Source organism: Hyperolius riggenbachi, chromosome 5, assembly GCF_040937935.1.
Source record: "Hyperolius riggenbachi isolate aHypRig1 chromosome 5, aHypRig1.pri, whole genome shotgun sequence".
In the NCBI taxonomy this organism is placed as follows: domain Eukaryota; kingdom Metazoa; phylum Chordata; class Amphibia; order Anura; family Hyperoliidae; genus Hyperolius; species Hyperolius riggenbachi.
In genome coordinates, this window is record NC_090650.1 from 4743951 (window position 1) to 4763795 (window position 19845).

The 19845-nt window shown below is 48.4% G+C and overlaps 1 protein-coding gene across 5 annotated transcripts in view; it reads left to right on the top strand.

The window, feature by feature from the left end:
• PPP1R9A (protein phosphatase 1 regulatory subunit 9A) overlaps nucleotides 1-19845 on the top strand; it is a 200541-nt gene that overhangs the window by 158169 nt on the left and 22527 nt on the right. For all 5 annotated transcript variants that reach the window (XM_068235034.1, XM_068235033.1, XM_068235035.1 and 2 more), the window contains 2 exons: nucleotides 4290-4444; nucleotides 11207-11326. In XM_068235034.1, coding sequence (XP_068091135.1) covers nucleotides 4290-4444; nucleotides 11207-11326 — 275 coding nt within the window. The remainder of the gene's footprint in view (nucleotides 1-4289; nucleotides 4445-11206; nucleotides 11327-19845) is intronic.

The following is a 19845-nucleotide window of genomic DNA, read 5'->3' on the forward strand; positions in this document are numbered from 1 at the left end:
AATGCCCCTGAACAAGCATAATCTAATACTAGTCAATGAGAACCCCACATCCATGCTTCAGAAGTAGCCGATCCCCAGTCACTGAGGATGCCGAGCCACTGGAGGATGGGCGTAACTAGAAGTCACCGGGGCCCCCCTTCAAGACTTTGGGTGCCCACTTAGAGCCATTTGGGGGGGGGGGGGGAGCAGGAAAGGTTGCAGCATAAGGGGAGAGCAGTGGACATCAGCAGGGACAGTCCCCTCCCTCACCTCGGGCTCTCCCCCCCCCCCCTCCCTCACTGGGAGCAGCCAGGGCGGGCAGGACACACACCTCCATCCACTGCCAGAGGTTCCGCTCTCTAAGTGCTTCATGCTACTTCCTGTTTAAACAGGAAGTAGCATGAAGCACTTAGAGATTGGAGACCTTTGCGGTGGATGGAGGTATGTGTTGCTGCCACCGCTGCCAGTGATAGTTGCTGGAGAGCCCGAGGTGAGCCCCGATGATGTGCAATGCTCTCCCCTCATGCTGTGACCCCTCCTGCCCCCAAAAAATGGCCCTGAGGGGGGCCCCCGCGGGCGCAGGGGCTGCATCCCCTATTGTTACGGCCCTGCTGGAGGAGACCAAGTCACTGGATGTGTTACTGGAGTATGACGATATGTTATGTAAAGACCAGCACACTCAAAACAATATGGCTGAAAAAGTAACTTTTTACTTCATCCAGCAATTTTAGTGCATGCAGTCTGTAGTGACAATCCAGCAGGTAAATCGCCAAAAGGATAGTTACTAAACTGATAACCAAAGTCTCTGAGCCAAACCTAGCTGGACACCAGGAGCGGAACAATGTGGTTGCTAATGAGTCTCTCACCCATGTGTCCTGCTCAGTAACACGGCAACAGACTCCACCCACCAGCTGCTTCCGGCAATAATGGCCGCTTTCAAACCAATACGTGCAGCAAGTCTACATGCAAGATGGAACTTCTAGCAAGCCACGGGCCATCTCTACTCAACGCTTACATTCATAAATACCCACTGCATGAGCTCTCTTCATAAAAGAATAACGGATGAAAAAAGTAGTTAACAATGTCAAACAAATGTTTAAGTAGATCAACTGATATGGAAAGAAAAATGCTGATACTTTAATAAGCAAAAGATATTTTCAAAATATACTCACTGGCCACTATTAGGGACATCTTGCTAGGCAAACATTTAAAAAAAGGTGCGCACTAATTTAGGTGCGACGTTAAGTAACAATATCGGTAAATAACAATTTAGGCATAACACTAAATGACAATAACGAAACAAAAAATTAAATAACAATTTAATTGCGGTATTACATTATCGATACATTTACCGATAGTCTATGACTATAACCCAACCTCTCCCTACTCTCACACAGAACCCTTCCCTGGTGGTGCCTAACCCTAAGACCCCACCGCCATGGTGATGCCTAACACTAAGACCCCCCCCCATAGTGATGCCTAACACTAAGACCCCACCCCCATGGTGGTGGCTTACCCTAAGACCCCCGTGGTGTTGCCTAACCCTAAGACTGCCTCCTTAGTGCTACCTAACCCTAAGACCCTCCTGGTGGTGTCTAACCCTAACCCCACCTGGTGGTGCCTAATCCTAACACTGCCTCCCTAGTGCTACCTAACCCTAAGCCCCCCCTGGTGGTGCCTAACCCTTAGCCCCCCCCCATGGTGATTCCTAACCCTAAGACCCCCCCCCCCCCCCCATGGTGATTCCTAACCCTAAGACTGCCTCCCTAGTGCTACCTAACCCTAAGCCCCCCCATGATGATGCCTAACCCTAATACCCCCCCTTGGTGGTGCCTAACCCTAAGCCCCCCCCCTGGTGGTGGCTTACCCTAAGACCCCCGTGGTGGTGCCTAACCCTAAGCCCCCCCCCCCCCCCCCCCCTGGTGGTGGCTTACCCTAAGACCCCCGTGGTGGTGCCTAACCCTAAGCCCCCCCCCCCCCCCCCCATGGTGGTGGCTTTACCTAAGACTCCCCTGGTGGTGCCTAACCTTAAGACCTCCTGATCCCACTAACAATAATACAATTAATAGCAATTTAATTGCAGCCACCCACTAAATAGCGTAACGGCTAACAATATTACGATCAATAACAATTGTACCCTTTCTTGGCCATGCTTTTATGAACTGCTCTTCTTGCTATTGCTGAGTTGGACCCTCTGTTGCCTTCAGAACTGCCGTAATCCCTCATTCAGCGAGGTGGATACATTCCTCAGACATTTTTGGTCCATGTTGACATAAAGGCGTTACGGAGTTGCTGCAGATTTATCGGCTGCAGATCCATGATGCGAATCTCCCGTTCCACCCAATCATAGAGCTTCTCTACTGGATGGAGATCTGCTGGCTGGAAGAGTGCAGTGACCTCATTGTTATGTTCAGGAAACCAGTGTGATGTGACGTGAGCGGTGTGACATGGAGCATTGTCCTGTTGCAAGTAGAGAGAAGAAGACTGGTGCACTCTGGTCATAAAGGGATGGACACGGTCAGCAACAATACTCAGGCAGCCTGTGGTGTTTGAATGACAGTTGGTAGGAGCCCAAAAGTGTGCCAAGAAAATGCGCCCCCCACCAGCACCTTGACCTGCTGACACAAGGCGGAATGGTTCCATGTTATGTTGTTTATGCCAAATTCTGACCCCCGCCTTCTGAGTGACACAGCTGATAATGAGACTCATCAGACCAGGCAACATTTCTCCAAGCTTGTGCAAATTGTAGCCTGCTTTTCTGTTCCTTCCTGACAGGAGTGGCACCTGGTGTGGTCTTCTGCTGCTGTAGCCCATCTGCTTCAGGGCTCGTTTCCACTGTTGCGGTGCGGAATCGCCTGGATTCCACCGCTGATAAAATAGCATGCGGATGCGATTCCCCATGCGTTTTTTGCCGCGAATTCGCATAGGTGAGGGTATATGCGATTTTAACCATGTCACTGCCTGTGTGAATTTACATCGTACCTATGCGAATTCGCGGCAAAAAACGCATGGGGAAAACGCATGCGATTTTCCTATTAAATACATTGCATGCGATTCGCATGCATTCCACTCTCAGGCGAAATCGTTGGCTCTTTTGTGCGTTTTTTCACCGCTGAAAAAAACGCACATCACCAACGCAACAGTGGAAACAGGCCCATCCACTTGCATACCATGTGCGAATCCGCATGCGTTGGACGCATGCGGATTCGCGATAGTGGAAACGAGCCCTTAAGGTTCGGCATGTTATGTGTTCAGAGAGGATATTCTGCGTTCCTTGGTTGTGACAAGAGGTTATTTCAGCTACAATAGCTTTTCAATCTTCTCAAATCAGTCTGCTCAATCTGACATCAACATGCCCCATAAATGCTGACAAGCAATAGAACAGGTGCACCTAATGAAGTGGCCAAGGAGGGAAGATATTTTAATGATTAAAGAATGTTGTTAATAATAAACAATTTTCAGAAAATGAGAAGAAAAAGAAAGTTTAGACACTTTATAACATGATCATGACTGAGAGAAAATCTCCAGATTTGATTATTCTGGTGCCCATTAACAATCCAATTTCTCAAACGATTGATCGTTCGTTACGATCAATTGTAAACTATGTTTTCAGTCCACCAATTGAGGGAAAATAATAGGCAATCCGACCAGACTAATACAATCGATCCAAAATTCAGATCAATGGAAAGAGTCTGCAGTGTTGGTGACAGAAGGGACTCCCTTACATAACACATGGTAATAGACGCTAGTTAAAGTCTGCTCTGAAGTATATTAGAATCAGGAAACTGTCTGCAGTACCTGGATCTGCTTGTTCACAAAGTATCCCCAAAGTCTCATGTCCTACTGCGGTGAGAATGCCTGTTACGCTGGTCCTGCCCACAGGAAGGGTCTGGAGGGTACGCCCATTACCCTTGTCCTGCACACAGGAGGGGGCGGGGTGTGGCGAGAACACCCATTACGCTGGTCCTGCACACAGGAGGGGGCAGGGTCTGGAGGGTACGCCCATTACCCTCGTCCTGCACACAGGAGGGGGCGGGGTGTGGCGAGAACACCCATTACCCTGGTCCTGCACACAGGAGGGGGCAGGGTCTGGAGGGTACGCCCATTACCCACAGGAGGGGGTGGGGTGTGGCGAGAACACCCATTACGCTGGTCCTGCACACAGGAGGGGGCAGGGTCTGGAGGGTACGCCCATTACCCTGGTCCTGCACACAGGAGGGGGCGGGGTCTGGTGGGAATGCCCATTACGCTGGTCCTGCACACAGGAGGGGGTGGGGTCCGGCTGTCATGAATAATGGCTTATTTTCCAGACTTTAATGAAGTCCCAGAAACTGAGAGGCTGGACTCCAATGCGCTGAAAACTCGCGCCCATCTGGTCGTCCGCAGCAAAAGACAGAAACCGTCCAGAACGCGTCTGAGGGACAGCGCCAGTTCCACCGATGGAGAAGACAGCATGGAGAGGAAGGTACAACCTTCAGCCATTCGCAATGCATCGTGCCGCTGACTGACCTATATAATATAATGCTAGGTACACACGGTACAATTTCCTGACAGATTATACCTGACAGGTCCGATGGAAAATCGATTGGAAATCAGATTGGAGCTGACAGAAATAATAATACTGTATATACTACAATAATAAAATTGTATCGTGTGTACCTAGCATAACTGTTATCATAGAGGGTGTAGGAACTGACAGCAACCAATCCAATTCCAGTTTACGTTAGTCAGCCAACTGAGGTGTGAGTTCTCATTGGCTGTTGGGTGAAGGGGGTGGTATTACTACAAATCGGGTCATTTGGGCCCGGAAGGCGCTAGGGGAGATTGGGCGCTGCCATAGCCGCCTGTGTTTATAGTTTTGTGGCTGCAGTTTGTATACCGGGCAGCCACGACACTCATTATGCTTTCCACTTATACTGTCGCTGCTAATCGGGGCTATTAACATGAGCATCTCTGGCAGCCCCCAAATTTCCACGGCGGCTCCATAGCGGTGGATACTGCAATACTGAAGTTACCTGGGGCTTCCTCCAGCCCCCCTTTCCATAGTCCGTGAGATCCCTCAGCGTCCTCTGGGCCCCCTCCGTTCTTCTGCTGTCAGCCCCGTTAGCTGCGCGACCCGGACAGGAGTCACAGCAAGCGCGCATGCACGTCCGGTTTGCATGACCTTCTCAATATTGCGCCCGTCGCCATGAGGATTCTGCACATGCACAGTTCATTCTTTCGAGAGCGGCACATGAGCAGAACGCCGATGAGCAGTTGATTGAGACAGACCGGGCATGTGCAGTTGTGCGCAACTCCCAGTTGGGTCATGCAGTTAACAGAGCTGCCAGCTGGACTACGGAGGGGGCCCAGAAGATGCTGAGGGGCCTCACGGGCTACAGGAGGCTGGAGGAAGCCCCAGCTACGTCCAGTTTGTAAGGTCTGTTCAGTGTTCCTTTACCTTGTTCACCCCCAAGGGTTTTTACCCTAACGGACCAGAGCAATTTTCACCTGTCAGTGCTCCTCCCTTTTATTCCCTAATAACTTTATTACAACTTATCACAACCAAATGATCTATACCTCGGTTATTTTTCGCCACCAATTAGGCTTTCTGAGGGTAGTAAATTTTGGTAAGAATGTTTTTATTCTAAATGCGATTTAATGGGAAAAATAAGAAAATGATGGAAAAAAATAATTATTTCTCAGGTTTCGACCATTATAGTTTTAAAATTAAACGTTCTCCTGTGAATAAAACCGACACATTTTATTTGCCCAGTTGGCCCGATTATTAAACTGTTTAAATTAGGTCCCTTTCACATTGTATGGCGACAATATATTATTTTGAAATCCTCAAATAAAGCAGGTATAGCTCTCCTTGCATAAAAAGTCCATTTATCTTGAGTTTTCAACTTTTCTACAGCCAATATTCATACGATAATGGGTGGTTACTCACCCCCCCCCCCCCTATAGATAGAGTCACTAGATGATGCGGCCTATACAGGCCTGTTATCGCCTCTGGGGTATTGGCCACCCCACAGCCTCTCTGGCAACCTCCGCTCTGCTGCTGGTCTTGTAATCAGTGGATAGGGGACTTGTGGGGGTGATGAGGCTGGCTGCTGCTGGAAGAGGCACAGCCTGCCTGCTATCCTATCCCTCCTCCAGCAGAGGCAGAAGTGGGTGTACGGGTTTGTTGATATTGTCTATCACGGGAACAGACAGGCCTATTCATGTGTTCTGATGTGATGTTTCGTGTCTGCACGATGCCCCTTCCTCCAGCATGCTGCCTGCCGCCTCCCCCCCATCTGTCTTCTCATTGCTGCTCTAACTCACTCCATGTGTCTGCTGTTTCTCTCACACAGTGCTTCTTTCTCTGGCCGGCCATAACTCGCAATCCATGTCGCTTGGTACGGTATTCTGTTCCATATGTATTATTTCATCTGAGACAGAGATCAACCAGCTCAGGCCTTTCCCCAGATGCTGTGGGAGGCTCTGCTCCAGACACGTTTAAAAAGGGCACTGCGGTAATGTGGGGGCCGGAGGGAGCTCTGTAAAATGACAGTAAACTACCAGTAATCTTAACTAATATTTTACTATGCCCTAACCTAACCTTACTCTCCCATGAGCCCTTCCTCTTGATGCCTAATCTTTACCGATCCTCCTGCCAATGCCTTACCTTAAGACCCTACCCCCAATGATACCTAACCCTAAGACACACCTCCAATGGGGCCTAACTCTAAGACCCCCCCCCCCATGGTGCCTAACCCTAAGACACACATCTCCAATGGTGCCTAACCCTAAGACACACCTCCAATGGGGCCTAACCCTAAGACACCCCCTGTCGATGCCTAACTCTAAAACCAACCCATTGATACATAACCCTTAGATCCACTCGCTGATGCCTCACCCTGAGGTTCCCCCATACCCTGCCGGCAACTAACCCCCAAAATGCCTAACTCTAAGACTGCCGATACCTAAGCCTAAGAAACTCCAACCTGTCTAATCCAAAGAACCCCCCTCCCCCGCTGATGCCTAGACCATTACCTCCATCAATGCCTAACCCTAAGGACCCCCGCTGATGCTTACGCTAAGACCCCTCCCCCCAATGATGCTTTAACTTAAAGGGGCACTAAGGAGAAAAATTGTAAAACTTAAAATATGTGCAAACATAGACAAATAAGAAGTAAGTTTTTTCCAGAGTAAAATGAGCCATAAATTACTTTTCTCCTATGTTGCTGTCACTTACAGAAGGTGGTAGAAATCTGACAGAAGTGACAGGTTTTGGACTAGTCCATCTCTTCATAGGAGATTCTCAGCAAGGCTCTTATTCTTTACAAAGATATTCCCTAAAAAGGATTTAAACAATGATGCTGGCCAGCTTCCCTGCTCGCTACACAGTTTTTTGGTAGTTGGACAGAGCAACTGCCATTCACGAAGTGCTTTTGAAAATAAATCCCTGAGAATCCCCCATGAAGAGATGAACTAGTCCAAAACCTGTCGCTTCTGTCAGATTTCTACTACCTACTGTAAGTGACAGCAACATAGGAGAAAAGTAATTCATGGCTCATTTTACTCTGGAAAAAAAACATACTTCTTATGTGCATATGTTTGCACATATTTTAAATTTTACAATTTTTCGCCATAGTGCCCCTTTAAGACCTTCTCTGCCAGTAGCCGCCTATGATAAGAGCTGCGATCAGCAGTTACTGTGGGTAGTCCAAATAGCTATGCAAACTGTGCCTACAAAAATTACCCGTCATAGCTAATGGCAACTATTAACATATGAACATATGGCGGCCCCCTCCATTTTACCCGGGAGCCTCCAGCGCTGGGATATTTCAGAGCACGTCGCCCTACAACTCCTGGAGGGGAACAAGGCCTGAGCTGAGTGTGAGAAATGATTATTCTAAGATAACCCTGACATGGATCCATGCCTGTTACTGTTACATCCTGAAGATAATGTGTTCAATAACAGCACAGATGCTTTTTCTTATCCTGAACAGTTGCTTTGCCTTATCCAGCCATATGAAAACTGCCAGAGAGTCAGAGTCACAGCTGAGCTTGCTGACTGTCATGTGATCACTTCTCCCCGCCTTTCTGATGACTCATAATACAGTCTAGATAGAGAAGAGACAGCATGAGTCATTAGAGAAGGTAAGGGTACCCGTACATCTATTGAACTGGCGGCAGATCAACCATCCGATTTAATTAATATTGAATCAGATGAAAATTAGTGCCGCCAAGTGCATGCCCAATCGACGATGCAACCAATTTCGGGCTGAGAATGTCAATCGGACATGCTGCGAAGATCAGGGCCATCGTGGTCGATCAGGTGCACGTTCCTAACAGCGAGCGATATCACAACGATCGACAAACTAGATGAATATGTGCCCCAATCGCCCCCCTCTGTCGGCCAGTGCAGTATACACGTGTCTGCGCCGTCACCTGTCCGTACATGCACCCCGCGTGGTTGCCGGCGTGTACGTGGGCATGTATGTTATGTCACTCACGCCCACATATACGCCAGTAACCAAGTGGGGTGCATGTATGGATGGAGGACGGCAGGGGATGTGGCGTCACAAGTTCGATTCCTGATTGATTAGTAGCATGGAATTAATGGGTTCATTTGACTGCAGTGTATAGGCAGGTATCAGATCCCTCACTGATCAGATTGGATCAGAGAGAGATCCGTTTCTTAGTCGATCTGCCCATCATCGCCTGATGTATGGGCACCTTGAGGGTCAATAAATGATCACGTGAAATGCAGCAGCAGTGATCACGTGTAAGTCAATGAACAGGCTTCCGTGGCCAGCAGCAGAGATCACACAGAAGTCAGTTAACAGGCTTCCGTGGCCAGCGGCTGTGATCACGTGGAGGTCAGTAAACAGGCTTCCGTGGCCAGCAGCAGTGATCACATGAAAGTCAGGAAACAGGCTTCCGTGGCCAGCAGCAGTGATCACGTGTAAGTCAGTAAACAGGCTTCCGTGGCCAGCGGCAGTTATCACGTGGAGGTCAATAAACAGGCTTCTGTGGCCAACGGCAGTGATCACGGGGAGGTCAGTAAACAGGCTTCCGTGGTCAGCAGCAGTGATCACGTGTAAGTCAGTAAACAGGCTTCCGTAGCCAGCAGCAGTGATCACGTTGAGGTCAGTAAACAGGCTTCCGTGGCCAGCAGCAGTGATCACGTGGAGGTCAGTAAACAGGCTTCCGTGGCCAGCAGCAGTGATCACGTGGAAGTCAGTAAACAGGCTTCTGTGGCCAGCAGTAGTGATCATGCGGAAGTCAGTAAACAGGCTTCCGTGGCCAGCAGCAGTGATCACGTGGAGGTCAGTAAACAGGCTTCTGTGGCCAGCAGCAGTAATCACGAGGAAATCAGTAAACAGGCTTCCGTGGCCAGCAGCAGTAATCACACAAAAGTCAGTAAACAGGCTTCCGTGGCCAGCAGCAGTGATCACGTAGAGGTCAGTAAACAGGCTTCCGTGTCCAGCAGAAGTGATCACGTGTAAGTCGATAAACAGGCTTCCGTGGCCGGCAGCAGTGATCACATGAAAATCAGTAAACAGGCTTCTGTGGCCAGCGGCAGTGATCACACGGAAGTCAGTAAACAGGCTTCCGTGGCCAGCAGCAGTGATCACGTGGAGGTCAGTAAACAGGCTTCCGTGTCCAGCAGAAGTGATCACGTGTAAGTCGATAAACAGGCTTCCGTGGCTGGCAGCAGTGATCACATGAAAATCAGTAAACAGGCTTCCGTGGCCAGCGGCAGTGATCACACGGAAGTCAGTAAACAGGCTTCCGTGGCCAGCAGCAGTGATCACGTGGAGGTCAGTAAACAGGCTTCCGTGTCCAGCAGAAGTGATCACGTGTAAGTCGATAAACAGGCTTCCGTGGCTGGCAGCAGTGATCACATGGAAATCGGTAAACAGGCTTCCGTGGGCAGCAGCAGTGATCACGCAGAAGTCAGTAAATAGGCTTCCGTGGCCAGCAGCAGTGATCACGCAGAAGTCAGTAAACAGGCTTCCGTGGCCAGCAGCAGTGATCACGCAGAAGTCAGTAAACAGGCTTCCGTGGCCAGCAGCAGTGATCACACAGAAGTTAGTAAACAGGTTTCTGTGGCAAGCAGCAGAGATCACACAGAAGTCAGTAAACAGGCTTCCGTGGCCAGCAGCAGTGATCATGCAGAAGTCAGTAAACAGGTTTCCGTGGCCAGCAGCAGTGATCATGCAGAAGTCAGTAAACAGGCTTCCGTGTCCAGCAGCAGTGATCACGTGGAAGTCAGTAAACAGGCTTCCGTGGCCAGCAGCAGTGATCACGTGGAAGTCAGTAAACAGGCTTCTGTGGCTAGCAGCAGTGATCACGCAGAAGTCAGTAAACAGGCTTCCGTAGCCAGCAGCAGTGATCACGCAGAAGTCAGTAAACAGGCTTCCGTGGCCAGCAGCAGTGATCACGCAGAAGTCAGTAAACAGGCTTCCGTGGCCAGCAGCAGTGATCACACAAAAGTCAGTAAACAGGCTTCCGTAGCCAGCAGCAGTGATCACGCAGAAGTCAGTAAACAGGCTTCCGTGGCCAGCAGCAGTGATCACGTGTAAGTCAGTAAACAGGCAACCGTGGCCAGCAGCAGTGATCACACAGAAGTCAGTAAACAGGCTTCCGGGGCCAGCAGAATTTTCCTGTGGCTGAATCCGAGTGAAGAGGAGATATTCAGGGTAGGAAAGAGTTTGGATGCTTTTTGTTAACCGTTTCTATTTCAGGATATAGCAGTGGATTGTGTACATGGAGTCACTGTAGGGCCACGTTATTAGATATACATTGTGAAAGGCTCTCTGACTGCATCTGTGTTTTGTGGATTTCTGTACATTGGGAGTCACATAAAGGTTTGGGCCTGTGGTGTTTGCAGCACAGACTTTGTACACCCCAGAAAACATCTAACAGTTACACACAATGGGATTTATATTGGGGAATCAGGATGTATGGAATAGCTGTATAGCCGGAGGCCGGGTTTGTGACATGTGACAGCCACAAAGGACTCTGGGATCTGAGTGTTATTTCCTGTCTAAACAATTCTCAGTACTCCTCATCACCCGTGTCTGAGAAATCCTTCAGTATTGGTTGGCAAATACTTGGGCCAGTGAATAGAGCTGTGATAGTTTAAGCTAAGCTTTACTAGAATGTAACCTTGAAAGATAACACTCTGCATATTTCAGTGTACATGATAATGAGGTTATGACGCAGTTCTGTTGGGTTCTGTCTGCAGAATGCCGCGCTGAGCGATGAGTTTAGTCCGAGCAGCGCCAGTTCTGCGGATCTGAGCGGCCGCGTGGCGGAGACAAAACTCATGGAGCGATCCCATTCTCTGGCGCTGTCCTCTGATGAGGTAAGAAGTCCGCTTTGTTTCCTGCAATGTCGCTGTGTGTTCCCAATATATACATGTCAGGTGGCCATACACTGGCAGATGCAACCAGAAGAAAGATCGAAATCTGATCAGAGAGCGATCTATGACAGTCACACACTGCAAATAGATTGATTTCTAATAGATTTCTCCATGAAATCTTTAAAAAAAATTATGAAACAGCTGCCATCACCATGCAGGGTTGACTGGAAGCCCCCCAGGTCCCCCCAACTTGTGCTTCTCCCCCCCTCCCGGGCACCTGCAATGTTGGCAGCACAGCTCGCACTCACCCATCCACTGGCACGCTCCTCCCCCTCCCGCCATCCCCACTGGCTGCTTGTACCCCGTGACCTGGTGGCATGTAGTAGTCATGTGACGTACATATCGCTGGGTCGTGGGGGACAGGCGGGGATGGAGACAGGAAGCAGGAGGAGAGCGTTAGTGGACAGGTTAGTGCGCTCTGCTGCCAACGCTCTGCAGGGCCTGGGCGGAGCGCTATTTTAGATGGGCGGAGACCTGGGAGTGTCTGTTGAGCCGCAACACACCTGCCCCGCCCCTTGTGACATCACCCTCCATTTACTGTTCCCTTTGCCACAGTTTACCAATCAGCCCCCTGATACACTGAGGGAATTCTGGAGGCATCCAGTACTGTAGGCAAAGTGTAACTGTTGAGTCCACACACAATACACTTTCGATTGTATGTACAATCGATACAATCTGCGATCTCATGTAGAGATCAGGTAGCTGCCACAAGTTTGCATTAGCATGCAAAGACACAATTCTAATTATTTCAACAACCTCTCTAGATATAACAATGTATATTAATAAAATGGTTCAAGTAACATTCTCTCCGAAAGGCAGGATTCTTTGCACAGGACATTCAGAACAAGCGCTCAGACAAACAATTTTTTATCGTTTATTTTATAACAAAATAGTGCATAAAATAAGTACAGAAACATTACAACAAATATACAGTATGTATGTATCAAATGCACAGAATAATATAGTAAAATATCTGGAAAAATAAAGTAAAAATAATAAGTGGATAAAGTCTGAGAAGTTTATTGGATTACTGTGTGCATTAGTAATTGTAAGTCTAAGAAACTCCTTTGTTAAGTCCTTAGTTAATAGTGTTAATTGTTAAAAGGTCCCATTAGGCCTGCAGATGGATCCGGGATGGATGGATCAGCATGGAAGGACACTGTCAGTGTGTGTACAGACTATTAACCCTCCTCTCTCCTGGGGTGGAGATCGTAATGAGAGATGGGCAGACTCTGCCATCTGATCCAGTTCTGCCCCTCTCTCATTAGAGGAATCTATATATATAATAGAGTAAGTGCCTCAACCTTCAAGCAAGAAGAAGAAGTACTTTGCATGAGAAAATGTATGCGTGCTCAAACACCAAGTTTAAGGCCTCTTTTCCACGGACTGTTGAGCTGTGTGCTCAGCAAGCAGTTACCAGGCAGCAGTGAGCAGTTACTAGGCAGCAGCAAGCAGTTACCAGGCAGCAGCAAGCAGTTACCAGGCAGCAGCAAGCAGTTACCAGGCAGCAGTGAGCAGTTGTGAGAGTTTGAGAGGCATTTCACTGCCTATCAACAGTCCATGGAAAAGAGGCCTTACCCTAGCAAGTCTGGCTTTGCAAATCTGGCCTAATTGGCTATTCATGAGGCAATGCTCATGCAAATGCATGCACAAACCAATACCTCAAAGCAGTCACCCTGCTACATGCTACATTAGCACTATCCAGGAGCGCCATGGGGAGGATTCCCAATGCCCCCTTTTTATACAACCGGGGGGCTGCGGGGCCCCAGGCTCTCTTACTGCCTGGGAACCACAGCGGCACCCCGGAGGGGGAGGCTGGGTGGTGCAGACGACCCCCCCAAGTGTGGCCAGTGCCGGGGAGAGCCGTCCGCACCCACCTCCCAATATTAAAAACAGGCACTTACCTTAACGTCCATTGCGTTCTGCTACATGCACATTAACTTGGGGGCACCACATGAGAAAGGAGAGAAGCATGGGTCACCCCGAGCTTTAGAGCTCAGGGCTGGCTCACATACAGCACTCCAGAGGGGGGGGGGGGGAGGACAGGCGCAGACAACTCACTCCAGGGCTCACACCACCGGAGCAAGCCATCCACCACCTGCCTCCAAAAGGATACAACTGCACAAAATGCTTTCCATGAGAAAATGAATGCGCATGTAGCAGAACGCAATGGACGTTAAGGTAAGTGGCTGTTTTAATATTAGGAGGTGGGTGCGTACGGCTCTCCCCGGCGCTGGCCACGCTTGGGGGGGGGGGGGTCGTCTGCACCACCCAGCCTCCCCCTCCGGGGTGCCGCTGTGGTTCCCAGGCAGCGAGAGAGCGCTTTGCGGTATTGTTTTTTTGACCCTGCATAGTTTGGCATGCGAAAGCAAATGCATATTTGCATGAGCATTGCCTCATGAATAGCTAATTAGGCCAGATTTGGAAAGCCAGACTTGCTAGGGTTAAACTTGGTGTTTCAGCACGCATAATTTTTCTCATGGAAAGCATTTTTTGCAGTTGTATCCTTTGGAGGCAGGTGGTGGATGGCTTGCTCTGGTGGTGTGAGCCCTGGAGTGAGTTGTCTGCGCCTGTCCTCCCCCCCCCCGGAGTGTTGTATGTGAGCCAGCCCTGAGCTCTAAAGCTCGGGGTGACCCATACTTCGCTCCTTTCTAATGTGGTGCCCCCAAGTTAATGCGCATGTAGCAGAACGCAATGGACGTTAAAGAGAATCTGAAGCAAGTATAAAACTTGCTTCTTCTCTTATATTCAGCAGGGGCATGTGTGCCCCTACTAAACCGCCGCACAACGGGGGTCCCTTACCCCCCAAATCCCCTCCGTCCTCGCCGGGGATCTCTTCCTGGTGAGGCAGGGCTAATGGCCGCAGCCCTGCCTCTCACGCGTCTGTCAGCGCGAATCTCCGCCTCTCGCCTGCCCCTCTCCCTCTTCCTTCACTGAGAGGGGCGGGGAGAGGCGGAGATCCGCCGCTGATAGATGGCGCTGAAAGGCAGGGCTGCGTCCGTTAGCCCTTCCTCTAGGAGCAGCAAAATCTAAGACCAAGTTGGTCATAGATTTTGCAGGGGGGGGAATTGGGGGGGTAAGGGACCCCCGTTGTGCGGCGGTTTAGCAGGGGCACGTATGCCCCTGCTGAATATAAGAGAAGAAGCAAGTTTTTTACTCGCTTCAGTGTCTCTTTAAGGTAAGGGCCTGTTTTTAATATTGGGAGGTGGGTGCGGACGGCTGTCCCCGGCGCTGACCACACTTGGGGGGGGGCGGCTGCCCGCCCTCCCCCTCCGGGGTGCCGCTGTGGTTCCCAGGCAGTGAGAGAGCCTGGGACCCCACGATCCCCCCGGTTGTATGGGGGCATTGGGAAGCCTCCCCGTGGCGCTCCTGGATAGTGCTAATATAGCATGAACTAATTCCCGCAGGGCGATCGCTTTGCGGTATTGGTTTTTGAACCCTGCATAGTTTGGCATGCGAAAGCAAATGCATATTTGCATGAGTATTGCCTCATGAATAGCCAATTAGGCCGGATTTGCAAAGCCAGACTTGCTAGGGTTAAACTTGGTGTTTGAGCACGCATACATTTTCTCATGGAAAGCCTACTTCTTCTTCTTGCTTCAAGGTTGAGGCACGTACTCTATTAGATAGATAGATGCGGCGTATGCTATGACGCGGGTTGGCTAGTATCTAGAAATGTCATATCTCTGTGACAATACATCAGACAGTGATTATGATAACAATTATGGATTCCTCAGGTTCTCTGGTGTTCATAAATATCAAACACTGGCTAATTATCATGTTGTGTTCCAGAGAAATCAATATCTTCATTGCAGCGTACGCTACAATGAAGACTGTTGTCTTGTCACATTCATATTGGCGTCCAGTTAAAAATGGCGCCAGCCAAATAATGGCGCCTGGTTACGCACGATATTTTTTAAAAAAAGATATTTATCGTTTTGAGAGTTTAAAGTTCCTTTCCTGGATGTGTGTGTATATATAAAATCGGGTGTGTGTGTGTGTGTGTGTGTGTGTGTGTGTGTGTGTGTGTGTGTGTGTGTGTGTGTGTGTGTGTGTGTGTGTGTGTGTGTGTGTGTGTGTGTGTGTGTGTGTGTGTGTGTGTGTGTGTGTGTGTGTGTGTGTGTGTGTGTGTGTGTGTGTGTGTGTGTGTGTGTGTGTGTGTGTGTGTGTGTGTGTGTGTGTGTGTGTGTGTGTGTGTGTGTGTGTGTGTGTGTGTGTGTGTGTGTGTGTGTGTCGCGATCACGCGAAAACGGCTTGACCGATTTGAACGAAACTTGGTATACAGATCCCTTACTACCTGGGATGATATGTTCTGGGGGTCTCGCGGCCCCCCTGCACACGTGGGCGGAGCTACAAAGAGCAAATCAGATTCCACCCATTCAAGTCAATGGAAAAAATGTAAAAGGCTGCCATTCTCACAGTAATCAAGCCAGAGTCCCCACACGTCACAGTTGGTCACTTGGGGACCGAGGTTACAAATCCAGGAAAAGTGGGCGGAGCATAAAACAGCCAATCAAATTTCAGCAATTCATTTTAAATGGGAAAATGTAAACTGCAGCCATTCTTAGACTGTTAATCACAGAGTTCTCAAACTTGACACAGTTGGTCACTGGGTGAATGTGATTAAGATTCAAGAAAATGGGTGGAGCCTACAACAGCCAATCAAAATTCACCTGTTGATTTTCAAGGGGAATATTTAAACTGCTGCTATTCTTACACTTTTAATGGCAGAGGCTTCAAACTTGCTACAGTCGGTCATTGGGTGACTGGGGTCCAAATTCACTAAAGGGGCGGGGCCACATACAGCCAATCAGTTTTCCTTGGTGGACAAACTGCTTCCATTCACACATTTTTGATGCCAGGAACCTGAAAGCTCACAAACTTGGTCATTGAGTGACTGTGTGTCAAGGTTACAAAAAGTGGGCGGAGCCAAAAACAACTTTTACTGTGAAAATATAAACTGCAGCCATTCTTACACCGTTAATGGCAGGGTTCTCAAACTTTACACAGTTGGTCACTGGGTGACAGATTAAGATTTTGGAAGGTGGGTGGAGCCTACAACAGCCAATAAAAATTCACCTTTTGATTTTCAAAGGGAATATTTCATCTGCTACCATTCTCTTATACTGGTAAAAGCAGATGCCTCAAACCTGGTACAGTTGGTCACTGGGTGACTGGGGTCCAAATTCAGGAAGGGGGCGGAGCCACAAACAGCCAGATTTGTTTATTTTTCAATGGGAATATACAAAGTATTGATACCAAGGACCCCAAAGCTGATAAACTTGATAATTGAGTGACTGTATGTCAAGGTTAGAAAAAGTGGGCGGTGCCAACAACTTCATTTTTTACATTGCAGGGTTCCCAAACTTTACACAATTGGCCACTGGGTGACTGGGATGAATATTCAGAAATGTGGGTGGAGCCTACAACAGCCAATCAAAATTCACCTATTGATTTTCAAGGGGAATATTCACATTGCTACCATTCTTACACTGTTAGTGGCAGAGGCCTCAAACCTGATACAGTCAGTCATTGGGTGACTGGGGTCCAAATTCACTAAAGGGGTGGAGCCACAAACAGCCAATCAGATTTGTTAGATTTATTTCAGCCATTCTGTTATTGGCAGGGTTCTCAAACGTGACACAGTGGCCTCTGGGTGACTGGGACTAATATTCAGAAAAGTGGGTGGAGCTTACAGCAGCCAATCAAAATTCACCTTTTGATTTTCAAGGGGAATATTCACATTGCTGCCATTCATGCACTCTTAATGGCAGAGGCCTAACATCTGCTACAGTCAGTCACTGGGAGACTGGGGTTTAAATTCTGAAGGGAGCGGGCCAAAAACAGCCAATCAGATTTGTTTAATTTCAATGGTAAAATGCAACTTATTGATGCCAAAGACCCCAAAGCTCATAAACTTGGTCAGTAAGTGACTGTATGTCAAGATTAGAAATAGTGGGCGGAGCCAAAAACAACTAACTTTTTACATGGGAAAATGTAAACTGCAGCTTTTCTTACACTGTTAATGGCAGGGTTCTCAAACTTCACACAGTTGGTCAATGGGTGACTAGGATTAATATTCGGAAAAGTAGGTGGCGCCTACAAGAGCCAATCAAAATTCACCTATTGATTTTCAAGGGGAATATTGAAACTGCAGCCATTCTCACACTGTTAATAGCAGAGGCCTCAAACCTGCTACAGTCGGTCGTTAAGTGTTTGGGGTTCAAATTCAGTAAAGGGGCGGAGCCAAAAACAGCCAGATTTCTTTGCTGGATAAACTGCTTCCATTAGCACAATTTGGATGCCAGGAACCCAAAAGCTCACAAACTTGGTCATTGAGTAGTGACTGCGTGTCAAGGTTACAAAAAGTGGGTGGAGTTAAAAACAGATTTTTCTGGGAAATTGTATACTGCAGCCCTTCTTCACTGTTAATGGCAGGGTTCTCAAACTTAGCATAGCTGGTTACTGGGTGACTGGGATTAATATTCAGAAAAGTGGGTGGAGCCTAAAAATGCCAATCAAAAATCACATGTCACTTTTCAAGGAGAATATTAAAATTGCTGCCATTCTTGAACTGTTAATGGCACAAGCCTCAAACCTGCTACAGTTGGTCATTGGGTCACTGAGGTTCAAATTCAGAAAAGGGGACAGAGCCACAAACAGTGAATCAGATTTGTTTCATTTCATGGGAAAATACAAATTATTGATGCCAAGGACCCCAAAACTCACAAACTTGGGCATTGATTAGTGACTTTGTGTCCAGGTTACAAAAAGTGGGCGGTGCCAAAAACAAATTTCACTGGGAAAGTGTAAACTGCAGCACTTCTTACACTGTTTATTTCAGGGTTCCCAATGTTTGCCCAGATGGTCACTGAGTGACTGAGATTAATATTCAGGGAAGTGGGTGGAGCCTATAATGGCCAATCAAAATTCACCTGTTGATTTTCAAGTGGAATATTTAAATTGCTGCCATTTTTACACTGTTAATAGCAGATGCCTCAAACCTGCTACAGTTGGTCATTGGGTGACTGGGGTTTGAATGCTGGAGAGGGGCGGAGCCACAAACAGCCTATCTGATTTGTTTCATTTCTATGGGAATATGCAAATTATTGATGCCAAGGACCCCAAAGCTCACAAACTTGGTCATTGAGTGTTTGTGTGTTAGGGTTAGAAAATGGGCGGAGCCAAAACCAGTCAAATACATACCCGGGCAACGCCAGGTCATCAGTGGGTGGAGACAAATACAAATTTCACTGGGAAAATGTAAACTGCATCCATTCTGTTAATAGCAGGGTTTTTAAACTTTGCACAGTTGGTCACTGGGTGACTGGGATTAATATTCAGAAAAGTGGGTGGAGCCTACAAAAGTGAATCAAACTTAACCTGTTGCTTTTCAAGGGGAATATTTAATTGCTACCATTCTTGAACTGTTAATGGCACAGGCCTCAAACCTGGTACAGTTGGTTATTGGGTGACTGGGGTTCAAATTCAGAAAAGGGGGTGGAGCCACACACAGCCAATCAGATTTGTTTCATTTCAATGCAGATTATTGATACCAAAGACCGCAAAGCTCACAAACTTGGTCAGTGAGTAATTGTGTGTTAGGGTTAGAAAAAGTAGGCGGAGCCAACACCAGCCAAATACATACCCGGGCAACGCCGGGCAATCAGCTAGTGTATATATATATATATATATACTAGCCAACTCGCGTCGTAGCATACGCCGCATCTATCCAATAGAGTACGTGCCTCAACCTTGAAGCAAGAAGAAGAAGTAGGCTTTCCATGAGAAAATGTATGCGTGCTCAAACACCAAGTTTAACCCTAGCAAGTCTGGCTTTGCAAATCTGGCCTAATTGGCTATTCATGAGGCAATGCTCATGCAAATATGCATTTGCTTTCGCATGCCAAACTATGCAGGGTTCAAAAACCAATACCGCAAAGCGATCGCCCTGCGGGAATTAGTTCATGCTATATTAGCACTATCCAGGAGCGCCACGGGGAGGCTTCCCAATGCCCCCATACAACCGGGGGGATCGTGGGGTCCCAGGCTCTCTCACTGCCTGGGAACCACAGCGGCACCCCGGAGGGGGAGGGCGGGCAGCCGCCCCCCCCAAGTGTGGTCAGCGCCGGGGACAGCCGTCCGCACCCACCTCCCAATATTAAAAACAGGCCCTTACCTTAAAGAGACACTGAAGCGAGTAAAAAACTTGCTTCTTCTCTTATATTCAGCAGGGGCATACGTGCCCCTGCTAAACCGCCGCACAACGGGGGTCCCTTACCCCCCAATTCCCCCCCTGCAAAATCTATGACCAACTTGGTCTTAGATTTTGCTGCTCCTAGAGGCAGGGCTAACGGACGCAGCCCTGCCTTTCAGCGCCATCTATCAGCGGCGGATCTCCGCCTCTCCCCGCCCCTCTCAGTGAAAGAAGAGGGAGAGGGGCAGGCGAGAGGCGGAGATTC